Genomic DNA, 23,688 nt, shown 5'->3' with positions numbered 1-23,688 from the left:
GAGGTATGATTAGCATACAAGAAGCTGTGCATTATATAATGTATGCTCAATGAGTTTAGAGGTAAACACGAAACTGGACTTGGTCTGTGGGTGATGGAGAATCCTCAAAGGATTTTAAGCAAAGGAACAACAGGATGGGATCTTGCATTTCAGGAAGGGCGGTTTGATGGCAACACAGATGAAGCACTTCTGGAAGACAAGACAAGTGGAGGGTGGCCTGGGGCATGGGGCATGGGGCATGGAGAAGCAGTGTTGTTGTATGGGCCAAAGCAGGACCTAACTGAGGCCATGGTAGAGCTGGAGAAGGAATAGATTATTTTTTTCTAATTTTTTAAAAAAAGTTGTATAAAGAGAACAGATTTCATGTATTTCCTATATATAGTTTTAGGTGCATAGGGATAGTCCCATCCTACTCTCCCTCCAGCCCACACTCCCATCCTTCCTCCTCCTTCCATTCTTATTCTTTTAATCTTTACAAGGACATACTTTCAGTTTAGTTTATAAGCATAAGCTTAAACCTCCACTAAGTAAAGAATTCAATGAATAGTAAGAAGAAAAGACTGTTCCTCAACAGCAGAGACAAGGGCTGTAAACAATAATCAACTCTAGAAGGGGTAGATTTGAGAAGTATGAGGCAGTCAGCTGGCCTTCAGAATGACCAGAAGGTGTAGGGTGAGCAAAGGAGGAGTCAAGGCCAACTCCAACTGTGTAATTTGTACTCCTAATAGAATGGACATTCAGCTAAGTTGGAAAACCCAGGAAGTAGGGCAGGTTCCCAGAGAGAAAAAGAGAAGATTTCAGTTTGGATGTTTGTTCAGTTTGGCATGTTTGGTGACAAGGACAAGCAGCCAGGGAGATGAACTGGAAACTTTGGAGAGATGTCTTAGTGAGAGGTAATTTTCAACCGGGTTCTGGTAGTTCCACTAGGGGTAATTCCCCTCCACCTGTCATTCAGTGATGGAGCTCCACTGCCATGACTGCACAGGATCTTCCTTCATCTGACCCTCTGCCACTGGCTTGCCCTCTCCTTTACCTTGTCACCTTCACTCCCTGTGCAAGCCTCCTCTCAGGCTTTGCCTGTAGGAAAGTGGCAGGAATACTGGTTATGCCCAGCATGGCAAATGAGAGAGAGAAAGAGAGTAGCTCTATAGAAACAAAGCCACGCAATTAGCTCCCTCACCTGCTGGGCCACCTATCCAGCTCCTAAATCCAGCCTCCATGGCTGACTCTGCTAACAACCTGGACATTTTAAACATTTTTCAAAGCCAAGCAAAGAAACCAACCTTGAAAGAAAAGGTGTTGTTTTCCTTAGAGGTTTATGAGCATGTAAGTAGACCTCTGGAAAGTAGGTTTCTTCTGCCACATTTGGTGTGATACAAGAAAAGCCAGGGAATGTGGGGCCACTGTTGCAAAGGAACAATCCCAAGCCCTGTTGCGACTGGCAGGTGAACAGCCAGAAAATGCGCAGGGGCTTATGGGAGGGTGCAGTGGGAGGTGGGCATGGGCAGAGGTAGAGATTTCTGACTATGACTCCTAAAAGCTGTGGTGGACAGATTGCTACTATCAGATATCCTTCTTGGCTGAGGGCAACTTCAAGACCCATGGAGAAAGGGCATGTTTGAGAAAGAGCAACCTATCTTGGTTAACATCCAGATGTACTGGCAAATTCCATTCTGCAGGTTGGGGACTTCAATTACAAAACCTTCTTATTTAAAGAGGGGACCACCGGCTAAGGTGATTGTGCTGCACCCATGCTAAATGGCCCTTCAGAGGCTTTGTTGTAAGCCAGCACCCACATACACACACACAGGGCCATGACCACCATCTGTCTCCACACAACATCTTCCCTTCTTGGGGCACCATCATTAGCCAGGCCTTTCCAGGGCTAGCTCCTCAGGGCATACAATGACATATCCTAGGCAACAAGTCCACTTTTTTCCCCCCAATTTACTTATTTGAAAGGCAGAGTTATAGAGAGGCAGAGACAGAGAGAGAAAGGTCTTCCATCCACTGGTTCACTCCCCAGATGGCTGCAATGGCCAGAGCTACGCTGATCTGAAACCAGGAGCCAGGAGCTTCTTCCAGGTCTCCCACATGGGTGCAGGGACCCAAGGACTTGGGCCATCTTCTACTGCTTTCCCAGGCCATAGCAGAGAACTGGATGGGAAGTGTAGCAGCTGGGACTCAAACAGGTGCCCATTTGGAATGCCGTTGCTACGGGCCAGGGCTTTAACCCTCTGAGCCATAGCACAGGCCCCAACAAGTCCACTTTTAAAGGCTGAGGGCATGACTGTTAATTAACAACTTAATACATTATCCCTCTTAGTATTTTTTTTGTCTGTTTTACTTAATAGGACTGGTTTAATTCTGTAATTAATACACAGTTATTCTTAAGTGTTGAAATTTAACTGAAACGTGATCCCTGTTAAACATAAGAGTGGGAATAAGAGAGGGAAGAGATATACAATTTGGGACATGCTCAAGCTGACTTGCCCCAAATGGTAGAGTTAGAAACATACCAGGGGACTCCAATTCAATCCCATCAAGGTGGCATGTACCAATGCCATCTCACTAGTCCAAGTGATCAATTTCAGTTCACAATTGATCATAATGAATGGACTAAGAGTCAAAGGGATCACATAAACAAGTCTAGTATCTGCTAATACTAACCGATAGAATAAATAAAGGGGAGAGTGATCCAACATGGGAAGCGAGATACACAGCAGACTCATAGAATGGTAGATGTCCTAAACAGCACTCTGGCCTCAGAATCAGCCCTAAAGGCATTTGGATCTGGCTGAAAAGCCCATGAGACTATTTCAGGCATGGAAAGCCAAGACACTCTGGCAAAAAAAAAAAAAAAAAAAAAAAAAAAAAAAAAAAAAAAAAAAAAGACAAAGACCTAAATGAAAGATCTCTGTGAGTGAGAAGTGAGATCCCAGTGGAAAGAACAGGTCTTCAAAGAAGGAGGTACCTTTCTCTGAAGGGAGGAGAGAACCTCCACTTTGACTATGACCTTGTCTAAACAAGATAAGAGTCGGAGAACTCAAAAGGCTTCCATAGCCTTGGAAATTCATGACTGGAGCACAGGGAGATTACTGATGCCATAAACAGGAGTGTCATTTTGTAAAGTCAACAACAGGAGTCACTGTGCACTTACTCCTCATGTAGGATCTCTGTCCTTAATGTGCTGTACATTGAGATTTAATGCTATGAGTACTCAAACAGTATATTTCCCTTTGTGTTTCTATGGGGGTGCAAACTGTTGAAATCTTTACTTAATGTATACTAAACTGATCTTCTGTAAAAAAAAAAAAAAAAAAAAAAAAAAAAAAAAAAGAAATTATCAATTCCCAACTTGACTCTCACTGGGATTAAACATGACAATAGGTCTGATCTGATTTCATCATCATTTTTAAAAATCATCTATTATTTTTCACTTTATGTTTCTGTGTGGGAGCAAACTGTTGAAATCTTTACTTAATGTATGCTAAACTGATCTTCTGTATATAAAGAGAATCGAAAATGAATCCTCATGTGAATGGAAGGGGAGAGGGAGTGGGAAAGGGGAGGGTTGCAGGTGGGAGGGACGTTATGGGGGGGAAGCCATTGTAATCCATAAGCTGTACTTTAAATTTATATTCATTAAATAAAAGTTAAAAAAAAAAAGGCTGAGGGCAAAGGCCTTGATCAAGACAAGGACTGTCCTGCTGGCTAAGCTGATCCCTGTACCTTGGAACCTTCTCCAGAAACAAACATTTGCCCAGAAGTTAACACTACAGGACAAAACACATCTGCAACTTTCAAGGAGAGGCCTGCTCTCTGGAGGGAATGGGATGAACTAAGTAACTACAAGTTGAACATCCCTAATTCAAAAGTCCTAAATCCAAAATGTTCCAAAATCCAAACACTTTTGAGCATTGTGTTGGTGTTTAAACAATTTCCAATTCTGGAGGATTTCAGATTTTGTGTTTTTAGATCAGGGCTGCTGAATCTATAAAATCTATAAAATCAATCTATAAAATCAAAGTCACAGTCAAAATGCAGGCTCACTAAAAATACCGTATATAAATACTTTCAAGAAATGTATCCATGTGTATGATACTCAGTCTGAATACAGAGGGAAACATTAGGCTGGAATGCACCTCATTTTGCAAGGTGATGGGAAAAAATAAGCTTGATGAGTAAGTTTACCATTCACCTGAACCCATAGACGTGACCTCCATGCTTCTTTGCTGCTTTGTACGACTCAAACAAGCCTAGTTTAAAATATGAACCCTAAAGCATGTTCTGTTTGACCCAAGGGCTCTCATATTTGGAATCAGACAATCTGTCTTCACCTGGATCCTTTCCCAAGACATTTCCAAACTGTGTTTTGACCTTTCCTCCTTCTGCCCTACTTCCTTGGCCCTTCCCTTCCCCACTGGAACCTCCTTGAGAGGAGCAGGAATAGGATGGACTTTGAAGACTGTATCCCACATAGGTTGAGCATCCTTTATCTGAAATGCTTGAGACCAAAAGTGCTTTAGACTTCGCATTTTTTTTTTTTTTGGACCCTAAACATACACAAGTGAGAGATACCTTGGGGTTGGGAGTTAAGCCCAAACATGAAAATAATTTATATTTCAATATACCTTATAGACACAACCTGAAGGTAATTTTATACAGCATCTTTAGTATGCCTATGATCTGTGATCTGTCAGAAGAGTTCAGGGGTGCAAATTCCTACTTGTAGCACCACATCAATGCACAAAATGCTTTGGATGTTGGAGAATACAGATATTGGATTTATGGATTAGGGATGCCCATCCTATAACAAGCATAGACAGAATCATGGAATGCATCCTCGACATACTTTCTTCACTTGGTTTTCAAGACACAATGCTCCCCTGAGCCCAGCTCACTTCCGCTTCCTCTTCCATGCTGCTCTTTTTCTCCTCCCTGACCTCCAAGGTGGGAACATACAGTGCCCTCTTGATCTACTCTCCTTCCTTCTTGAGCTCATTTAGTTCCACAGCTTTAACTGCCATCCAGATGCTGAGGATACTCAAATGTACATATCCAGGCTGTCGTATCTACTGAACTGCACATGCCTTAGTCTACCACCCACTCACCACCTCCTCTTGCAGATTTCATGGCACCTCCAACATATCACACCTAATCAGTAACCATGATCTGCCTCCCCAAACCCCAGGCTTGGCCTCCTCCATTTTATTTGGGAGCAACTGAAGCCCTTTCAGGACCCCAGCCTTGCAGGCATCCTTGATCTACTCTTTTACAGCCACCTCTTGTTTACCATTGATTTGCAGTGTATTTTAATTAGATCTGCAATCAGACCATCCTCATTCACTGTGAGGTATAGTAAACCACGTGTATCTATTCATATATAAATTAATCAAAAGTAAAAAAAAATTGAAAAGAGAAAAAAAGAATAGCCTAAGTGAGGACTCTTAGGAGAACTAGAGCAAAAATTTAAATTAAAAATTCAGTTCATTATGCATACTGGCTGCATTTCAAGTGTTTCAAAGGCCACGTGCGGCTTGTGGCTTTGGCACTGGATGCTGCAGACATGGAAAATTTCCGTCACTGCAGGGAGGTCTACCAGGCATCTGCTCACTTGGATTTCTGCAACCAGCCTGGTCCGAGCTGCCAAGGTCTCCTGCCTGGATGACTGTTAGCAGCCTCTTAGTTCATTTTACTTCTTTAGTCTTTACAACATGGCATACAGAGTGATGATCCCTTGAAAACATCTCGGGTCATGCCACTCCTGTGCTCAAAGGTGCCCAAAGCCCCTGTGTACATCTCTCGGAGTAGAGGCTAAGCCCTGGGTCCTATTAGTTCTGGCCCTTTCACTCATCCCATTTTATATTGTCAGTCTTCTGATCTACTCTCTCTGACAGAGAGCCCAGCCTCTCTGGCCTCCCACTGCACCCTGACTCTGGGTTCCTGTCTTAAGGCTCCTCTATTATAGGAATGCTTTTTATCAGACATCCTCCTGATCATGTCCTCTTCAGCCCTTGGCTCAAAAATTCCCTTCTCAATGAGCCTTGCTCTGAATGCTCCATTTAGATGTCACCATCTCTTCACAGCCCCAGCACTCCTGCTCTGCCTTACTCAATTCCACATTGTCTTTTTTCTGTCACTAGGTCCTCTGAACCAATTGTATAGATTTGATTGTTTGTTATAGCCATTGTTGACTGTCTCACAAAGATCTTTGCCCATTTACTTGGTGCTAGAAAGCTGATCCAGGAAAACTTTCAACAAATATTAGCTCAATATTGGATGTATAGATTTGTAAAGCTGGAAGGGGCCCTGGTAATTGCTCTTGGATGGGCAGCTGAGGTTATTTGTTATGGACTTAGAATGAGTTCAAGGAAGGAGCTTGGCCTGGGAGCTGGCCTGGTCTTAAGTGTCTTCATTGGGTAAGCCCATAAGAAAAACTCTCCTTCACCTGGCACATTCATAGGGACATTGACAAACAACAGAAAGACTACTGGACCACAAAAACTAAAATATCAGGAGTACTCACCACTTTCTGCTTGGTAAATGCTATGGTTTGAATATGATTTGCCTGCATGAAACTAACATTGAGGCTTGGTCCCCATAGTAATGGTGTTGACAAGTGGTAGGGCCTTTAAATGACATTTGGATCATGACAGATCCCCCTTCCTGGAAGGATTAACAAAGACTTGTGTGACAGTGGGTTGTTATGCATGTGTCAGCTCCTCCACCCCTCTCTCCTGCACATGTCTACTCCCCTTTTGCTTCTGCCTCCACTGGAAGCAAAGCAAATGCCAGTGCCATGTTCTGGAACTCCTAGAACTGTGAGTTACCTACACTTCTTTCTTTATAAATTGCCCAGTCTCAGGTATTCTGTTAGAGTAACAGAAAACAGATTAAGACAGCATGGCTTTGTATGATGGAATCATTTTTCCTGCTTCTCCAATGACTCATAAAAAGGAAGGAACAAGGTGGTGGCTTCAGATTAATGGGCTATTCTGATAAGCCATTCTTAACCTCAACACAGTGTTACAATGCAAAGATTTCAAAAACTGGAAATTCATGGTTGCTAGATTACATTTTTCCTAAAAGCAAAATATCAGCCTTCTTTGAAAGAGAGGAAATCATCATTTTATCATGGAATTTCCAAGTTAATATTTGTGAAAAAGTTGATACTAGGAAAATAATGACTCTGCATTGCATCACTAAAATATGTCTGAAAATCTCGAAGGGATAAGAAGAAACTCAGATTCCAGATCACATTTTCAGTTCTACAAGGAAGGGCCATCTGAAAAAACTATGTTTCTAAATCCCTAGGTTGATGGCTTTTTTTTTTTTTTTTTTTTTTTTTTTTTTTTTTTTTTTTTTGACAGGCAGAGTGGACAGTGAGAGAGAGAGACAGAGAGAGAAAGGTCTTCCTTTGCTGTTGGTTCACCCTCCAATGTCCGCCGCGGCCGGCGCGCTGCAGCTGGTGCACCGCACTGATCCGAAGCCAGGAGCCAGGTACTTCTCCCGGTCTCCCATGGGCTGCAAGGCCCAAGCACTTGGGCCATCCTCCACTGCACTCCCTGGCCACAGCAGAGAGCTGGCCTAGAAGAGGGGCAACCGGGACAGAATGCGGCGCCCCGACCGCAAGGGCCGGCACCGCAAGGCGGAGGATTAGCCTAGTGAGCCGCGGCGCCGGCCGGTTGATGGCTTTCTACTACCAACTCTGATAAAAACAGAATGATAGCGAGGGATCATCAGCCTCCCAAATAGACTTGTTCACAATGGCACAGATGGGTCCAGAGATACCTAGCATGGCACTAGTGCAGAGCCTGGAAAACACCATCTATGATTCACTGGATGATTTCATTTGCCCACGTCTGTGGTTAAGAACAAAGTCCTCTTTATTGTCACTCCTTCACTATTGAAGTAGTGCAACTGGAAGCTGTGTTCGCGATGCCAGATTTGGAAACAATCCTCACGAATGCACGGCAACATCATGAATTTCATACATAATCTCCTGTACATACCAGACACTGAGATCTCAAGAGAGACATGGAGCTAAAATATAACATCAAGATAAGCAGGGGCCCGAACACGGTGAGGTATTACCAGTGACTTCCCTGAGAGAGGAGCCCACAAATGCCACGTACTCCCATGTGTTATTTACACTGCTTTTGCTAACTGTCCCCTTCCAACTCCAACACCATTATTTCAACAGTCTGTGTCACTCTGACCATCACTGCCACTTCTGGCCGAGTATGTACACACTCTGGCGACCTGTCCTTGACCACTCACACAAATCAAAAAAGAGTGTCTGATGAGGATGTGAAATAGTGTGCATTTGGCTGTCTTTGTGAGCACAGAGTTCTGCTCCCACGCCCAAGCATACCCTCCACCCATGGGAGCTCTGGTTTGCTGGTTCCTCTGCCTCCTGTGGAACTGGTGAAGTATGCTCAATTATCTGGGCTGCTGAAAGGCCTTCTGCCTTTGCCCAGCTCAAGAAGGTCTTGCAGTTACCTGCTCTGCACTCTGTACAGTTATTTACAGGGTCTTATTTTTCTTAAGTGCCCATTATGAGCTGCTGTTTCAAGCCTAATGGCTTATTTAGTTAACTGATATCATCATTGGCTTTCAAGTATCAAGCATGAACCTTGGGAACAAAGGAAGAAATATTTGCCTAGTAGTTTATATCTTTCTTCCAGCCCCCAAAAGAACAGGAGCTTTGGGGAAAGTAATTGCTGACTACATAATTTGTGAGTCTATTGGCATTTCATGGGTAAAGGACTCAGCCTGTCCTCTTGTTCACATGCATACACAGCCTGACTCCCCAAGGAATGTCAGTGGTGTGTTCTGGTGTTGCCAAGGTGGCTGTAATTATCATCCGAGACTTTCCTCTCTGTGCACACATGCTGCATACCATACCTAGAACTGCAACTGTAATTTGTTGATTTGGGAGGGTATTTGGAATTCTCTTTTACAACTGTAGACTGCCTTGTTAGAGTCTATTATTCCTCGTTTATCAGAGACAGCTCAAGTACATACTTATGGGATGAGTCTCTTAAAAACTATTTGGGAGAATGTCATTTAGTTGGGAATTATAAAAAATTTTGCTTGGGAATTAAAACACATTTTAGGATATGAAGGCATTTCGAAAAATTTCTGGAAAATTGAACTGAAGACAGCTTTATTTTGGGGCAATATTTTGAAATCCATGCATAGTTGGGGGGGTCTTAAAAAGTTCTCATAAAATGCATATTACAAAAGAACTACAGACAAATTTCAAAATTTTTTTCACCAATATACTTAAATTTAACTTCCATTTTTCCACAAACTTGTTGAAATCTGTATAAGCTTGTATAAAGCTCCTTCTGCTGGGGTTATGAATTCAAGTATATATTTCCTTTATTCCCTTATTTACTCATTCATCCACCCATTCAGTAAGTGTTTATTGAGTACTGACTTTGTGCCAAGCAGTGTGCTAAGTTCTAGAGGTGCTCAACTTGATTCTGTGGGACCAGTCTGGAGGTATTGGGGTTATCAGTAGAGGTACCAGTCTTCTAGCAGAGATTATGCCCCTAAACAATGACAAGTCTTCTGCCTCTGGTGTCCACAGTTCAAAAACAATTCCAGGAACACTTCCTGGATGGAGATACATTCTTCCACACCTCTATTCAACAAACACTACTTATACCAGGCATTGTGCTGAGCCCCATTACAATGCTACTTCTTGCTCCAAACATTCCTTACCTGGCGGTGTTCTGAGTTCCCAGCCACAGTGGTGACCATTACAGTTCAAGGGGAGAATACCAGTAGGTGAACTTGTACAAGATGATAAAGAAGAGGACCCAAGAGAGGTGTATGCTACTGGCAGAAGCGCTTATTATGTGAGGATCCCAGCTATCACATGTAGAGGGGACAGGTCCTCTCAAGGCCAGCACTGAGTAACTTTTTTAACTTTCTTGAAATTATTCAAATTCCTTTGTCACTGCCACCAACTATTGTTTCTGAACCTCCCTTCCTCTCCACCAACATCTCTCAACCCTGTAATTCTAGTGTCTTCTGACTTTTTACAATTTTCTAGTTCCCAGAGTGCTCTCAGAGTCCCTTGGGGGAATGGTAGTAATGCTTCCCAAGGTGTGTTCTCCAGGCCAGCTGCATCAGCATCCTCTGGGAATGTGTCAGAATGGTTTAGACCTTACTCCACACATGCAAAATCAGACCCTGGGTACAGGTGGGGCCAGCAAGAGTTGAAGACCTCCAGGTGATGCGGGTGCCTGTTCAACTCTGGTAACTACTGATTCAAAGGAGTACTAACAGTTTTATATTTAACTCAAGGCAAAATAGAACACAATGGTCTACTCCCTGGCCTCTCAGACCTATGTCCCGTGAAGGCGGCCATCCCAAGTGCTGTGTGTGGGATTCAGAGGGAGGCCCCATTCCAGCCTCAGCTCCACCGTAACCTCTCCATGGACTCTCAGTACAGGCCAGCACATTTCTGAGGGTGGAGTTCTCCACTGCAACCTGAGGCTGTGAACCCAGAGATCTCCTCACCTTAGTGGTCCATATGGGCTCCTTTCCATAGTGAAGTGGTTCAAGGCTGTGAGAAGGGTCAGCCACCTTGGGTATGGGGCATCTCACATCCTCATCAGAGTCGGGCAGAAACTTATAGTGCTGGGGTTCTTGATGTTGATGAGAAAGCCAAAGGCAGCAGAAGTGGGAAGGGTCAAGGAAGGACCAGAAATCTCTCTAGTGGGCTATCCCCAGGACGAGTAGAGAAACAGTCACCAGGTTGAATATGGTCAACACAGCCAGCTGGACGGGATAATTTGGAGGGTACCCAGGAACACTTGTGGGATGAGCAAAGGCCCTTGAGTCATGGCTCCTCCCTACATCCCATCACACATCAGGGGGCCTGAGTGCGCTGTCACGGGGTTGAAGAAGAACCCACCGCAAAAACACTAGGGACTGAAGACACAGAGGTCTCACAAGCCCTGGAAAATCATTTGACCATTCTGAGCGTCAATCTACTATTTCTAAAATGGAACAGAAATTTGTCTGCTTTCCCTATCTCATGAGATAAAGTACATGTTAAAGTCATTGCTGAGGTAATGAAAAAGCTGGGGGGGAATACTTCTAAATGGTGCCCTTACGGGAGGGTGATCATCTATTTCACGATATATGACTGAGGGGAGAGCATATACACCCCAAGATCTGGGTGCAGGCCAGAAGCACTTTGGATTCCTCAATAACCCACTGTGTTTCTTACTAATTCATGGAAAAGAGCGAGCCTTTGGCCTTGGTGTGCATTCAATAAACCAATGCAGATCTATCCCCAAAGCATTTAAGCATCTGACTTTTCACAATCAGCAGCAGCAGCAGCAGGTGGATGGTGTCCTTTCATCAGTACCCCCTTACCTGGGTCTCAGAGGCAGTGTTTTCACTCCTCCAGTCTGGAAGCGGCTCTGTTGCCACTGAGTTGTTGGCATAGTCCAATGACGAGCAGGTCTGGGGCCCTGGCTCTGCTTCATCCTGCTTTTGCGAACCAATTTTTCCTAAGTGGGGAAACACATGAGAAGTCATAAACCAGCTTTCATGAGCCTTTTATGATGTTGGGGAGGGAGGAGGGAGAGACATTCAGAAATCATAAAGAGATCTGAACATATTGAAACTGGGGTCTCTGCCTTTGTGTCCCCACTAAGATTGTGTTACCTCCATATTTACAAAAGATGCCTGCTTTGGAGACCCTACGGCAAACTGTCCAGGGATCACTTTCTTACAAAATGTTGAAATACTTTTCAGGTCAGAAAGGATTCAGTGGGCACACATCTGCAAAACACTGAGGCTACTGTTCAGGTAACTGTATACATCAGATCACAAGCAGGTTTCTTTTTCTTTAAAAAGACTTCTCAGATCCCTCAGAGCTAATGGGTATCATCGTAGTTTCCAGAGAAAGGATTCAAATTTGCAGCCTTGCCAAAATGTATTTGAGTAAGGAATCCGTATTTTCCTAGAACACATCCTAAGCTCATGTTGAATAATACTGTCTGGGAAACTTCTCAGAGATGTTAAGAGATCTTTCAGGACAAGACTTTGCAAGCTTCATTGTGCTGTGCACACGCATCAGCTGAGCGTTTGTTAAGTTGCAGATGCTGATTCAGCAGGCGTGTGGTGGGCTCTGAGCCCCTGTGCTTCTGACAAGCTCCTGGATTATGCTGGCTTTGAGGAGCAAGGGTAATTATCAGAGAATGATTAAACGAAGTTTCCCCATTACCCATAATAGTAGATTAACCCGCAGAGTCTATGCCTTTGCCATGCCAGGAAGGAAGATCGCTTCAATGATTATCAATGGAACACGCTGTGACAACTTCTCCATAGCGTTTTGTTTGTGAGCAGAAGCTAAGTAACTGCATTTTTATTAGCACCATGAGGCTTTTATAGTTACCTACATCTTTGATATGGGGATAAGCGGAAAAACAGCATATATATATATATATATATATATATATTGCACAGGAAACGACTGTTCTAAAGCAGTGTAATTCTATTTTCCTTTAGCTCCAGCTTCTTCTCCATTTTTTAACTTTCAACATATGTGGACACAGAGAGAAGAGAAGCATTGGCAAACTGACCCTACCTCTGACCACAGATATCATTGGATGGACAGGAAACTTCAGGATGGGTGGCGACAGAATGTCCTGCACTATATTCACCTCACTTCTACCTTATTCTGTTTTTTAAAATTTCTTTAACAATCTAATTAAGACACAACCCTTAGAAACCAGGTGCAGTGACTCTTAGTGGCGAGATCAGAGCAATCTCCTTCCTCTCTTCTTATGAAGCAATTCAAGGCTTGTGGTTTCTATTCAATTTGTTATAATGACAGTGTTTAATCATGGAGTCTACTCAGCAGCCCGCTGCTGAATTGAGGTTACACAAGTGACTATCCAGGCATGGAGCACATAATCTATAACTAAGATTTTGCCCCGGACTCTCTGGAGGCTGTGTCATTAATTAACGGTGCATTTATTTAAAAATATTGTGCTTACAGCTTTTGAAAATGTAGTTTTGGCTTGGAGTGAGCAGAAATTTATAACGAAACATTCTTGGCAATTGGTATTACTATATGCAGGATGAATTCCACCATGGGAATAGACTGATCAAATTTATTCAAAGATGTTTAATTAAAAACCTTCTTTTCTAATTTCTTAGAAGCCTATGGTACAATCTCCACTTGCAGTTCTATTGTAATCATCAAATCAGAAATGAAAGTGTTTAATCTGCAGTTCTAGTTCATTGTGTACGCACATCAGAAAGGTAACAGAAGACATACAAGTTAACATTATTTAGTATCATCTTAGGCTGCAATAAATATTTTTAATCTTGAGAGAACAACGAAGAAATGGTGACCCTTAGCCTGGGCCTGTCTGTAATCATGAAAGCCTGTTTCAATTGCCTGTGACTAAGAATAGTATTCCTCAATGCAAAGACTCACTCCATTCTACCCCATTATTGCACAATCTACTGCTGATATATAAAACTAAGTCTTTTATAGTTCAACATATAAATATATTTGAAAAAGACCAGGAATAAGTCCAAAGACATATGCTTCTGGTTAGAGGGCAAATAGCATTTCAGCTAAATTTATGTGTTGGGCTTAAACTTGTCTGTGTTCAATAGGACCATCATAAACCATTTTAAATTTTAGAAGATAAAGTCCCATGAATGTATGTTGTATGGGTTTTCTTTTAATCAATTTATATGTCAATTAAAAAGGTGTTTATGTGTTATTTAATGCACATGCAATCCTTAATACTACAGGCTAATAAGGCCTTACCCATGCTGTTTTCCATTTTGGGTGGAGGACATACAGGGATTTTCACCACCCCACATTTCCACGGGGCAGAGGTCACTGACTTACTTCCTGGCACAAGTTTTCCATTTGTCTCAGCAAGTGCATTACTATGGGTAAGAAAAACATCGTGTTTGAGAGGCAATGGGCATTTTACCTGAGGAGACCGGTTTGGGGAGGCAACTCTGAACAGGTCGCACCCCTCTGGCCAACATGATGGGGTCAGATGTGGAGTGAACAATTGTATTCTCTGCAGAGAGCTGGTTGTCTGTGGAGGAAGGCACTTCTCGTTCAAGGGTTTGGGCTCTGAGGGAACAAGCTGCAGGGAGGGCTGGCTGCAGAGACAGCAGGGGCTCAGTGTCCTCTGGGGAGTCTGGCTGGCATAGGTACCGTCCCATGGAGCGATTTCCCGAGTCTGGGAGTGGGAATGTTCCAATCCCACTGTCCAATGTCCTCATCTGGCAGTTTGATTCTGAGACAGAGTAACAGAAGATTAGAGAAGGCTCACATCGAAGAATAAAAGGATCATGGGTATTTAGGGTATGATGGGAGGAAAAGGAGATACATAGAAGGGAAAATTCAAGAAAAACAATAAATATTTAGAAATAATATTAGTGACATAGCAAATTTCCAGGGACGCACACAAAATGGACATTTGAGTATGAAAATATTCCCCTCACATGATATAAGAGTAACAGGCACATAAACCTGGATAGTTCTCTAGAGTTATAATAGGAAACAAACCATTATTAGAGACCCACTATTATTTTTGATCACCCTTATTTCAGCCTGGGAATCAAGAGACTGCAACCAGATAAAATTTATTAACTGAAATAACATGAGTAATGAGCACACATAACACGTTGAAGTGATGTCCTAACAAAGGTAACTGTGCACGAGCAGTTGACTAAACCTCTGGCCTCTTAATTTGGGATGATAAGCAATTCACAGCTGAAAGGGCCATCTCAAAGCGTACCTTACCCACTGTAACATCACTTATCATGTGAGCTTCATTTGACCCAAGCACCACTTGATACATTATGAAGATGACCACAGAGCCACTTCATGTCTTTTATCCTTAGTACACTTTTACACTTAGTACAATGATGAAACTCATCCAGTACCCTTTATATTCTTTTGTCATGTCTAGGGATCCCACTATTCTCTAGAATTAAACTAAAGTGATTTCACCACATATGTGACATATTAACTATGCCCCATCTTTAGAAAATTTTATATAGATACAATATCTGAGAAATCATTACATATTTAATTTCTGCAGTGGTGTTAGGTTTTATCCTAGCCAGTGAGACAGCTTTCAATATCTTCTGGTTATCCACAAGATCTTCTGTCCATAAGGCCATCTTGAGAGAAGCTTCCTAGATCCATCTTATAAGCATCTCCAAAGTCTAGCACTGGGAAGACATACCATTTAGCATCTGTTAGGCAAGGTGAGGAATATAATAGATTGTGATGTGATCCTTGAATCAAAAGCTCAACAGTTACCACTTTTTAGTGCTTTATGGAGCAGTGGTTTGTGGTACAGTCTCTGGCAACAACTAACTGTATGAAACCTTGGGCAAGAACCTTAATTTCTCAGGGCCTCAGGTTCTCCATAGGGGTTGCTGTGAGGATTAAAATATGTTTACCATCAAATCCCTAGAATTCAGAATGGCCACATTCATTACATACTAGTAGCTATTGATTAGGCAAGTAGCTCATCCCTAACTATGTTTTGTACAGAATCTCATTTCAAACTCAAAAAAATAGTATCCAGATTTCAGAATCTGCCATTCCCTACCTCCTCCTGCAAATCTCTTTGCTATGAGAATTCTTGAAGCTTCTTAATGCCATGGCAAAAACAAAGGGGTAAGAGGTAGGAACATATTTGGCTTTTCTAGGTTCCATTAGGCTCGATACTCGGTTCTGGAAGTACTTAAAAGATGGAACTCTCCACTGAAAAAGAAGAGGCCTTAGTCTCCACAGGGATAGTTAGCACAGAGATACAGGTGTCATTCTCTCTGTATTGTACCATCTAGCCATAGCATATGGCATCAGCTCTGAGTTTGATAGTTTAGCTGTAGAAGCCTGTAGCTGTGTGATTCAGTAGAGCTGTGCCTGAGAGTTGCCTTTCTTTCCCAGAATCAAAAGGCTAAATTTTATTTATTTAAAAAAAATGTTTATTTTCATGTAATTTGAAGGGAGAAGGAGAGGAAAAGAGAGTTCACTCCTCAAATGCCTGTAACACTCAGGGCTAGGCCAGGCCTAAGCTAGGAGCTCAGAACTCCATCTAGGTCTTCCATGTGGGTGGCAGCAGCCCAACCACTTGAGTCATCATTGGTTGCCTCTTAAGATGCATTATCAGCAAGCTAAATCAGAAGCAGTGCAGCCAGGACTTGAACTACGCCCTCTAATATGGAAAATGGGCATCCTAAGTGGTGGTTTTACCCCGTATGCAAAACACCAACTCCAGGACTAAGTTTTAGCCCCACTGGTTTTATGGTCTCCATTTGGTCATCTTTACTCTCAACCTTTGTTCATTTTCTTCTCAACTAAGGGGACTTAATTGTTATAGAACAGCCTTTTTGAGAAATATCAGCTGTCTGAATAGGGATAAGTTGTCAGAGGAGTTTTAAAAAGAACTCAATATTCAAAATTCTGTGTCTTTTTCTTAATTTTCAAGTAGCCATACAACACTCTTCAGGTTTAGTATGTTGATGTGTTATATTGGGACAATCCTGAAGTCTCAGATATGTCAGAGTTACATGGAAGCAGAATTCATCAGAAATGATCCAGTCTTTTGGGATTGAAATTTAAGATTTATAGGATGTAACATCTAAGATATGTTAGAACCCATGTACCTCTGGACACTGGCCCTAATGATTTACTCTGCGCATGTTCTGACATGTATACCTCAAAAAAGGAGTGCTCAGCAGTGTGGTACAACTTTTCTTTTAAGATGAACCATCAGTGGTTTTGCTGTTTATTGCAACAACCAGGAGTTCACTGCTTGATATCATCTCTTCATCTTCACAACTCTCTAAGGTACCAATTATTACCACCACTCACAACTGAAGAATCAAGACTCAGAAAGGTTAAGCAATGTGTTCATGGCCATATGCTATAAAATAAAGAAGCTGGAGTTGAAACTAAACTTCTGTGAGTATAAAGACAATGCTCTTAACCACCAACATATACTCATTCTCCTGAAGGATACAGGTAAATTCAAGGGACATCCACTTAGTTGATAGCCACTGAGGCAGTCAGGTGAGCAGAATATTATATGTGGTCCCCTGCTGCAAGGCAAAGGCATCCAATTTTTCCTTTGGAATTGGCACTTCCCAGAGATCTAGCTTGGTTCCTGGGCCCTCATTCTGAGGTTGAAATATACTGTTAATATTCCAGGCATCTATCTTGGCATCTATCCCAACATACCATGTGACCCAAGGCAGGATGCTTACACACCCTCATCTCTAAAGTTACTGAGACCTACAATCAGGTAGTAACTCCTCCCTCTCTTAAGATTTACCTTGCCTCTCAGCTTGTTGATAAGCATGGCCTCCAAGAGCTGTGTTTTTCTGGCTTTGTCTCTTCCCTCTACATCTTTCCTGGCTTGGAGAGTACTTAACCCAGTCCCTTAAAATGAGGATTCCAAAGGCAAAGTAAGATTTTTGGCTGCCTTTTCAGTGATTATTTGGGGATAAGCTCCAAATCCAAAGCACACACGTTTTCCTGGCCCACAACACAAACCATGGGGCAGCTGCAGGATATAGGACAGAAAGAAGGAAGGGATTTAGGGTCAATGGAAAAAATGGTGAAGGAAGTCTAAGTCTGGCCATCTTCAGAGGACACCAGCATTTCCTGTTCCCTGTCCCCTTCAATTATTTTCCTTTCTCCTCAACACATAGGATTCCCATACCAGAATCTATGATTCTCTGAGAATTGTGTGCACTGACATTGAGTTCAGAAACCACTTGCTATTAAGGCCATTTTTTATTTCTAAAAATTCCAGATGCCAAATGTACTGAATGTGAATGACTTATTTGAAACTTCCTATGAAATGAGGTGTAGACATTCAGGGGCTCAGACTTTCACCCTCAAGCAAATTTCTCCAGAATGCAAAAACCTTGGGAAATCAGAGTTTATATGGAAAATGCTGACACTGGCTTTATAGAGTTTCTTTAAAGCACTATTAGTTTCTTGCAGTTCATAAAAATATTGTAACCTGAAAGTGTGGTAGATACTGTACTTCTGAAGCCAATTTTTTTCCTCAGAGAATTATAAGAATTCACAAAATAATTAAATGGCTGTAGGAGGAAGAAAGTTCAAAAGAGCAAGCCTGCCTTGCATCTTCAATGACTGGACTTAGTCTAGTTCTCAACAAGCCTGAGCCCTCGTTTGAGGTTTTGGGTGCAGCTGCCAACAGGGCCTTGCAAATTAGTTGAAGGGCTAGGTTGTGGGACTAAGTGTGTGCCATTCTTTCTAGGTTGCCAATTATACTGTTGACCCTGGCCAGCCTTCTCACCTGTCTCCATTGTCCCATTACCTTCATCTTATCTATCTCTCTAGGTAACTTCTCACACTTATCACCACCGAAAGTCTAAGGCATTACATGAATGACTTAGGGTACCGCATCCCACCCATTCTAGTTAGGACTCACACAGAAAACATAAGGCTCACTGAAGGAAACAACAGCTCCCAGGACCTCTGGGGACCTGTGGTCTGGGGGGGGGGGGGTCATCATCTCAGCACACCTGTGATCCATTTAGGGCACATCAACAACATAATTAGGAACTTTTTACTTGCTTATCCTGCATATATCTGGCATGCAAGGAGATGGATGTGTGATCAGTCTCTTAGCAAGAGACACAGGACTTTCTGTAAGGCCCTCCTTTTTGGGGAAGAATGCTGAGACAGCTTGGGTTAGGTATCAGGCTTCAGTAAGGAGGGAAGTTACTGTATCTGAGAAGGAAATGAGTTGCTTATGGATGAGCGGCCACCATTGGTGATGCTCTGTGTGTGATGTTGGTGAAGAGGAACATTTGGAGAAATGTTTCAATATAAAGTCCCCACTCATCTTGCCAACAAGTGTGACCTTGCTGCTTTCCTCATCTGGAAACCAGATCACGTTATCTTCATGATAGAGGTATCAAAGTATCTGATACACCCATCACAATGCTTCCAACAGGCACACTGTTATTACTCAGAAATGGCAGCATTTCTCAAAATAAGTGTTATTAGACTGTAACTATTCTTGTACAGAACTGGATTTTATTAATCTCCTCTGCATTCTGATATAAGTCCATTGCTGCTGCTATCACTGCCTTTACTCCACAGCATGGTAAAATTATACGCATCAGTCTGAGGGGGTCTCTGAGTCCCTCTTCATCACCAGTACTCAGTCATCACCTGACACATAGTCAGCCTTCACTGATGGGTAAGAATGCATGGATGGATGAAAAACAACAGATCATTGTTATACTGACTCACTGACTTTAGTCATTTGATGTGAATTTTTTCTTGTAAAATCTCGATCTGCTGCTTTTTGTTCTGTCCCCAGCAACCAGAGCAAACAGCTGGCTTCCTTCTTTAAACCTATTTTTCCATCCAGCCAGACTTCATTAATTCCGATAGCCAGAGGGCTAAGACTATGTGCAACTACTATTTTAAAGTTAGATTTCTCAGAACATTCCAGTCCTTAGAACAAGAGTGGGTGACCAAGACAAAAGACAGCCAGTAGAATGCTGTTTGAGCACCTTTCTCAGTCCCTGCAGCCACCTCTCAGTATTACCAGGTCTGAAGTTCCCAGATCTACTGAAAGCCACTGTGGCACCATTCTCAGACATTGTAGATGCCATGCTGAATGCTGGCATGGCATCTGACACCAGCACCAACTGTAATTTGAAAACTATGTTCCATGCAAAGCTCCTGGGGGATATTTGTAGTGAGTAAATGAGATTAGTAGCTTTTTATAGGCATTTACACAGAACTTGGAGTTGCTCCCTTTTAAACCATATTGTTCTTAACTGGGATGACTATGGTTTTTCCAAACTTGTTTTATAGTATATTCCTTCACACAACATTGCCATCTTTATCAATAGCTACAAAGAGAAAAGATGCTCTCTCATACTGTTGTAGTTAATATGAATTTCCAAGTGAGTAGACTCTGAATTAGCAATGACTTTGGATGTCTGGACAATGCTACTGATTTTTTTTCCTCAGCCTTCTCTACAGATTCAAGTATCTCAACTTCTCATAGATTCTATTTCACAAATCTTTTTTCATTTCAGATTTGTAAATCAGATCTCTTAGTATTATTAATGTGTGTGCCCAAAGAGCATATTACAGGATAGGCTTAAGAAACTCTGACTTCAGTTCTAAACTACTATGACTATTCAGAAGAATGAAGTGAGGGGAGTGCAGGTTTCAGCGTTAAAAAGACTAAGTTTAAAGATCAGCATGGTTACCTTCACACTGTGCAACAAGGGGGTGTTTCAAACCACTCTGACTTAGAATCACAGCCCACTTACAATAAGCCTGGCATAATGTTCATTAGGAGGCAGGTGCTCAGAAAGTTTCTGTAAGTGTTTGTCAGGGGGAGGTGAAGGCTCCTAGAGGCCCACAAAACACACACTGTCACAGAATCCAAGGCAAATCACTGTTACCTGTGCAGATAGTGCTGTACTGCAGCACCAGGATACATTTTATTTAACAGTGATCCTGGGTATTTCTTAAGTCATTGCCTTTTGTTAAGTATTTCCTTGGGGGTGAGTTCATCAAAATTGTTAATGAGCAACTAGTAAACGTGGACTAAAGTGCTTGCCTGGTGCATAGAAAGGGGGGCATCCATTTTGAGAAATCCATTTTGGAGCTGGCAACTTGAGAGACATTTTTCAAAACCCAAACAAATAATGTTTATGGATGCTCCCTTAGGAAATTTTCAAATTCCCAAATTAGTACAGCATGATATTCAGTTGGGAACTTACAGCACTTCTATCCTAACAGCACACACAGCACTTCCGTCTGCACAAGGATCTACCTGCTTAAAAATTCAGACTACTTTAGTAATCAGTTTACAAAACTTTGAATATTTTTTGACTTTGAGAACTTCCATCACATCTACACAAGTTTTAGCCAAATATGCACTGAGGATCCAAAACAATTCACCAGCCAGGAGGAGCATCTTGTGGGTGTTTAATATTCATCCCATCCTGCTAATTGGCATACTTACCTATAACTCAAGTGGTCATGTAAATAAGTCTTTGTAAAATTATCTCCAGGTTCCTAAGCATCTTTAATCTACATGTGGTCTTGGCAACAGAAACTTAAACTACATATGGGAGACCAGATCTCTTTATTTGCACATCTTTCCCTTCATCTGTACAGCTGAAACAAGCTAAAAAAAAGATGCCTGCTGCCAGAGCCACATCAACTAGATGTAATTTATTCATTCTAAGTTTATCCCATGGTTTGGTCAAAGGAGTAAAAAATGACGATAGTGGCTATTTATTCACAACCATTACGAAGCTTCTGGATGTGGCATTAAGATGACCTTCTGGTAGGGTAAATTCAATTTGATGGCTTCTGAATACATCAGAGTGCCCAGCCTCTAAGTTCAAACTGGATTCAAGCTGGAATTCGAAAAATGTGCAAGAGAATGTAAATTTGTTTTCCAGTCCCTTGCGCTGTACTTGGTATAAAGACAGAAAGCACATTGGGAATCTGGTATACTATTGAACAGAGAAATGAGCACAAGAAAAAAAAAATGTAAAAAATTGACAAAAAACCTCAACAAGGAGAAAATGGACCAAGATATTCTTTTGTAAAGATAAAGGGTAAGTTATTTAAACCAACATAAATGAAGTGCCACCTCAAGCTCAGTATCCAGTAAACCCAACATTCTTTCCCTGACAGTGCCACCATGTCAATTACTTTGGAAGGATGTGACTCAAAGATAAGAACTGGACCAGGTTAGAAAGGTGTTCCAAATGCCCAGGTTGGCCAGGCATTCACTGAGACCATTCTTGAATTTATTTTCATATACAGCTGGTATAACCCTAGAGAAAATTTGCTAAGATGTGCTCCTCCCTTGTTCACATAACTCTGGCATGTCTTGCTATGCTACCAGGGCTGTCCTGCAAAAACAATGACCAGACTTGCATGCAACTTCTACCGTGATATGAGATTAGGCTCTTGTGGCCAGTGCAGTTTAATGGACAATATTTGTTTGACTTGGTCAGATGACCGAGGAATAGGCCTGGATCCCAGGTGCTGCTTTGGTAATCATTTTCAGCTCGAATTCCTCATGTATGAGAGTACAACATGTATCCTTTCCAACTCCCCACAATGCAATGATTACTACTTAGCCCCTTTCTCTTTTCTATCCATATGTCAAGTCTTGTCTGCCTTAGTTTGACATTTTTTCTAATTGAATAAAAAATATTTCATTAGCAAAACCTCTACAGTACCATAAAAACGTAGAATCACAATGGTTCCAGTCCTGACCTTTGGCCAGTATTTTTTTTAATAAAAAATGCCAACTATTTTCTCCCTTTATTCTCCCATTATCCTTGTTCAGTCTCCATCTCTAACAAAATTACTCTGTTTTCAGTCTTTTCTTCCCAATCCATTTATAATTTAACTACTTGTTCATATTTCTGTCTTATCTACTTTGGGGCTGGTACTTATGTATAATATTTTTAAAGTCTTAATAAATGATGTTTATCAATTCTCATTTGTTCACAGACTTGTTACACCTTCAGATAAGTCCCTGTTAAAGACATGATTATCCATTACAGAAGGTCCAGCATCTCTATCCTAAAAGGTTATCCTTTCTACTCAATCATCTCTCTTTCACAGATTCACATCATCTCCAGCTGTCCTGCCAAAGTCAAGTGAAAAGTTTAACAATTTTGTGGCAGACTTGATAAATACAGAGGGCTATTTTAGGCAATTCTCTCTCTCTAAATCTCTTCTACCCCATATCAAGTTTGCTGAACTATGTGGACAACTGCCTCTACTCTCCATTCCACCTGCCTAGGTAACAGCTGCATTGATGAGGATGATGAGGGAGGGAGACAAAGAAAATAAGTTGAGGGTAAAGATATTTAAACAGCTTTATTTGGCAAGAAGTATACGAAAATGGGGAAGCAAGAGAAAATTCAGACTTTTCAATTTAGCGTCTGATGAAATGCTATTAAAGATAGTTACAGAGCAATGGAGCTAAAAGCACCCTATGTGTTATTACTCTAGCTTTTTTAAATTAAAAATTTTAATTTAGATACCCTAAGACTATATATTATTTTGGTTTATTATATTAACTGTTACAGTTATTTAAGGAGAGGCTTCTGAAAGGCAAGAATTTAAGTTCAAAGATTTTTTTCCATTTGTCTTTGTATTTAATCAGTATTACTTTTAAATTATACACAGAAAGGAAGAAAGCTTCGGTCCTCATACCCGTAAGCTTTCAAAATTGTTCATTTTCATGTGCCTTACTTGTTTGGTAAGGATTTTACTTGTTTGGAAATTTCCTGGAGATGGTTTCCAGTCTGCAACATAGACAGAAGGCTTGCAAGTAGAGCCCCAGGGTCTGGCTGAGGCAACAAAGATGTTAAGGCGTGTGAAGACGGAGATGAGGGCTAATAGAATTTGTAGAGTAGTGTATTGGAGAAAGAAACCAAATAGTAGAGGCTTTCCTACAATCTTTGGCTGAGTACTGACCGGCACATGCATGAGGTGAAATTCATGAGATCTGAGGTTTCAGGTTGACTCACTTCTGGAACTCACACTGAGAATAATATTTGCTGCTAATAGAGAGGCAAGGCCTTCCAGTATAAAGACCATAGGTAAAT

General features: G+C 41.7%; 1 protein-coding gene across 15 annotated transcripts in view; it reads right to left on the bottom strand.

Moving 5' to 3' along the window:
* The window catches only part of NCKAP5 (NCK associated protein 5), a 1,120,879-nt gene that overhangs the window by 53,986 nt on the left and 1,043,205 nt on the right, over positions 1 to 23,688 (bottom strand). For 14 of the 15 annotated variants that reach the window (XM_051849622.2, XM_051849623.2, XM_051849620.2 and 11 more), the window contains 2 exons: positions 13,995 to 14,309; positions 11,404 to 11,540 (listed from right to left, as the gene is read on the bottom strand). In XM_051849622.2, the coding sequence (XP_051705582.2) occupies positions 11,404 to 11,540; positions 13,995 to 14,309 (452 nt within the window). The remainder of the gene's footprint in view (positions 1 to 11,403; positions 11,541 to 13,994; positions 14,310 to 23,688) is intronic. The other variant, XM_051849629.2, reaches the window with a different exon arrangement.

This window comes from Oryctolagus cuniculus, chromosome 3, assembly GCF_964237555.1.
Source record: "Oryctolagus cuniculus chromosome 3, mOryCun1.1, whole genome shotgun sequence".
In the NCBI taxonomy this organism is placed as follows: domain Eukaryota; kingdom Metazoa; phylum Chordata; class Mammalia; order Lagomorpha; family Leporidae; genus Oryctolagus; species Oryctolagus cuniculus.
This window is presented reverse-complemented; position numbering and strand designations above follow the sequence as displayed.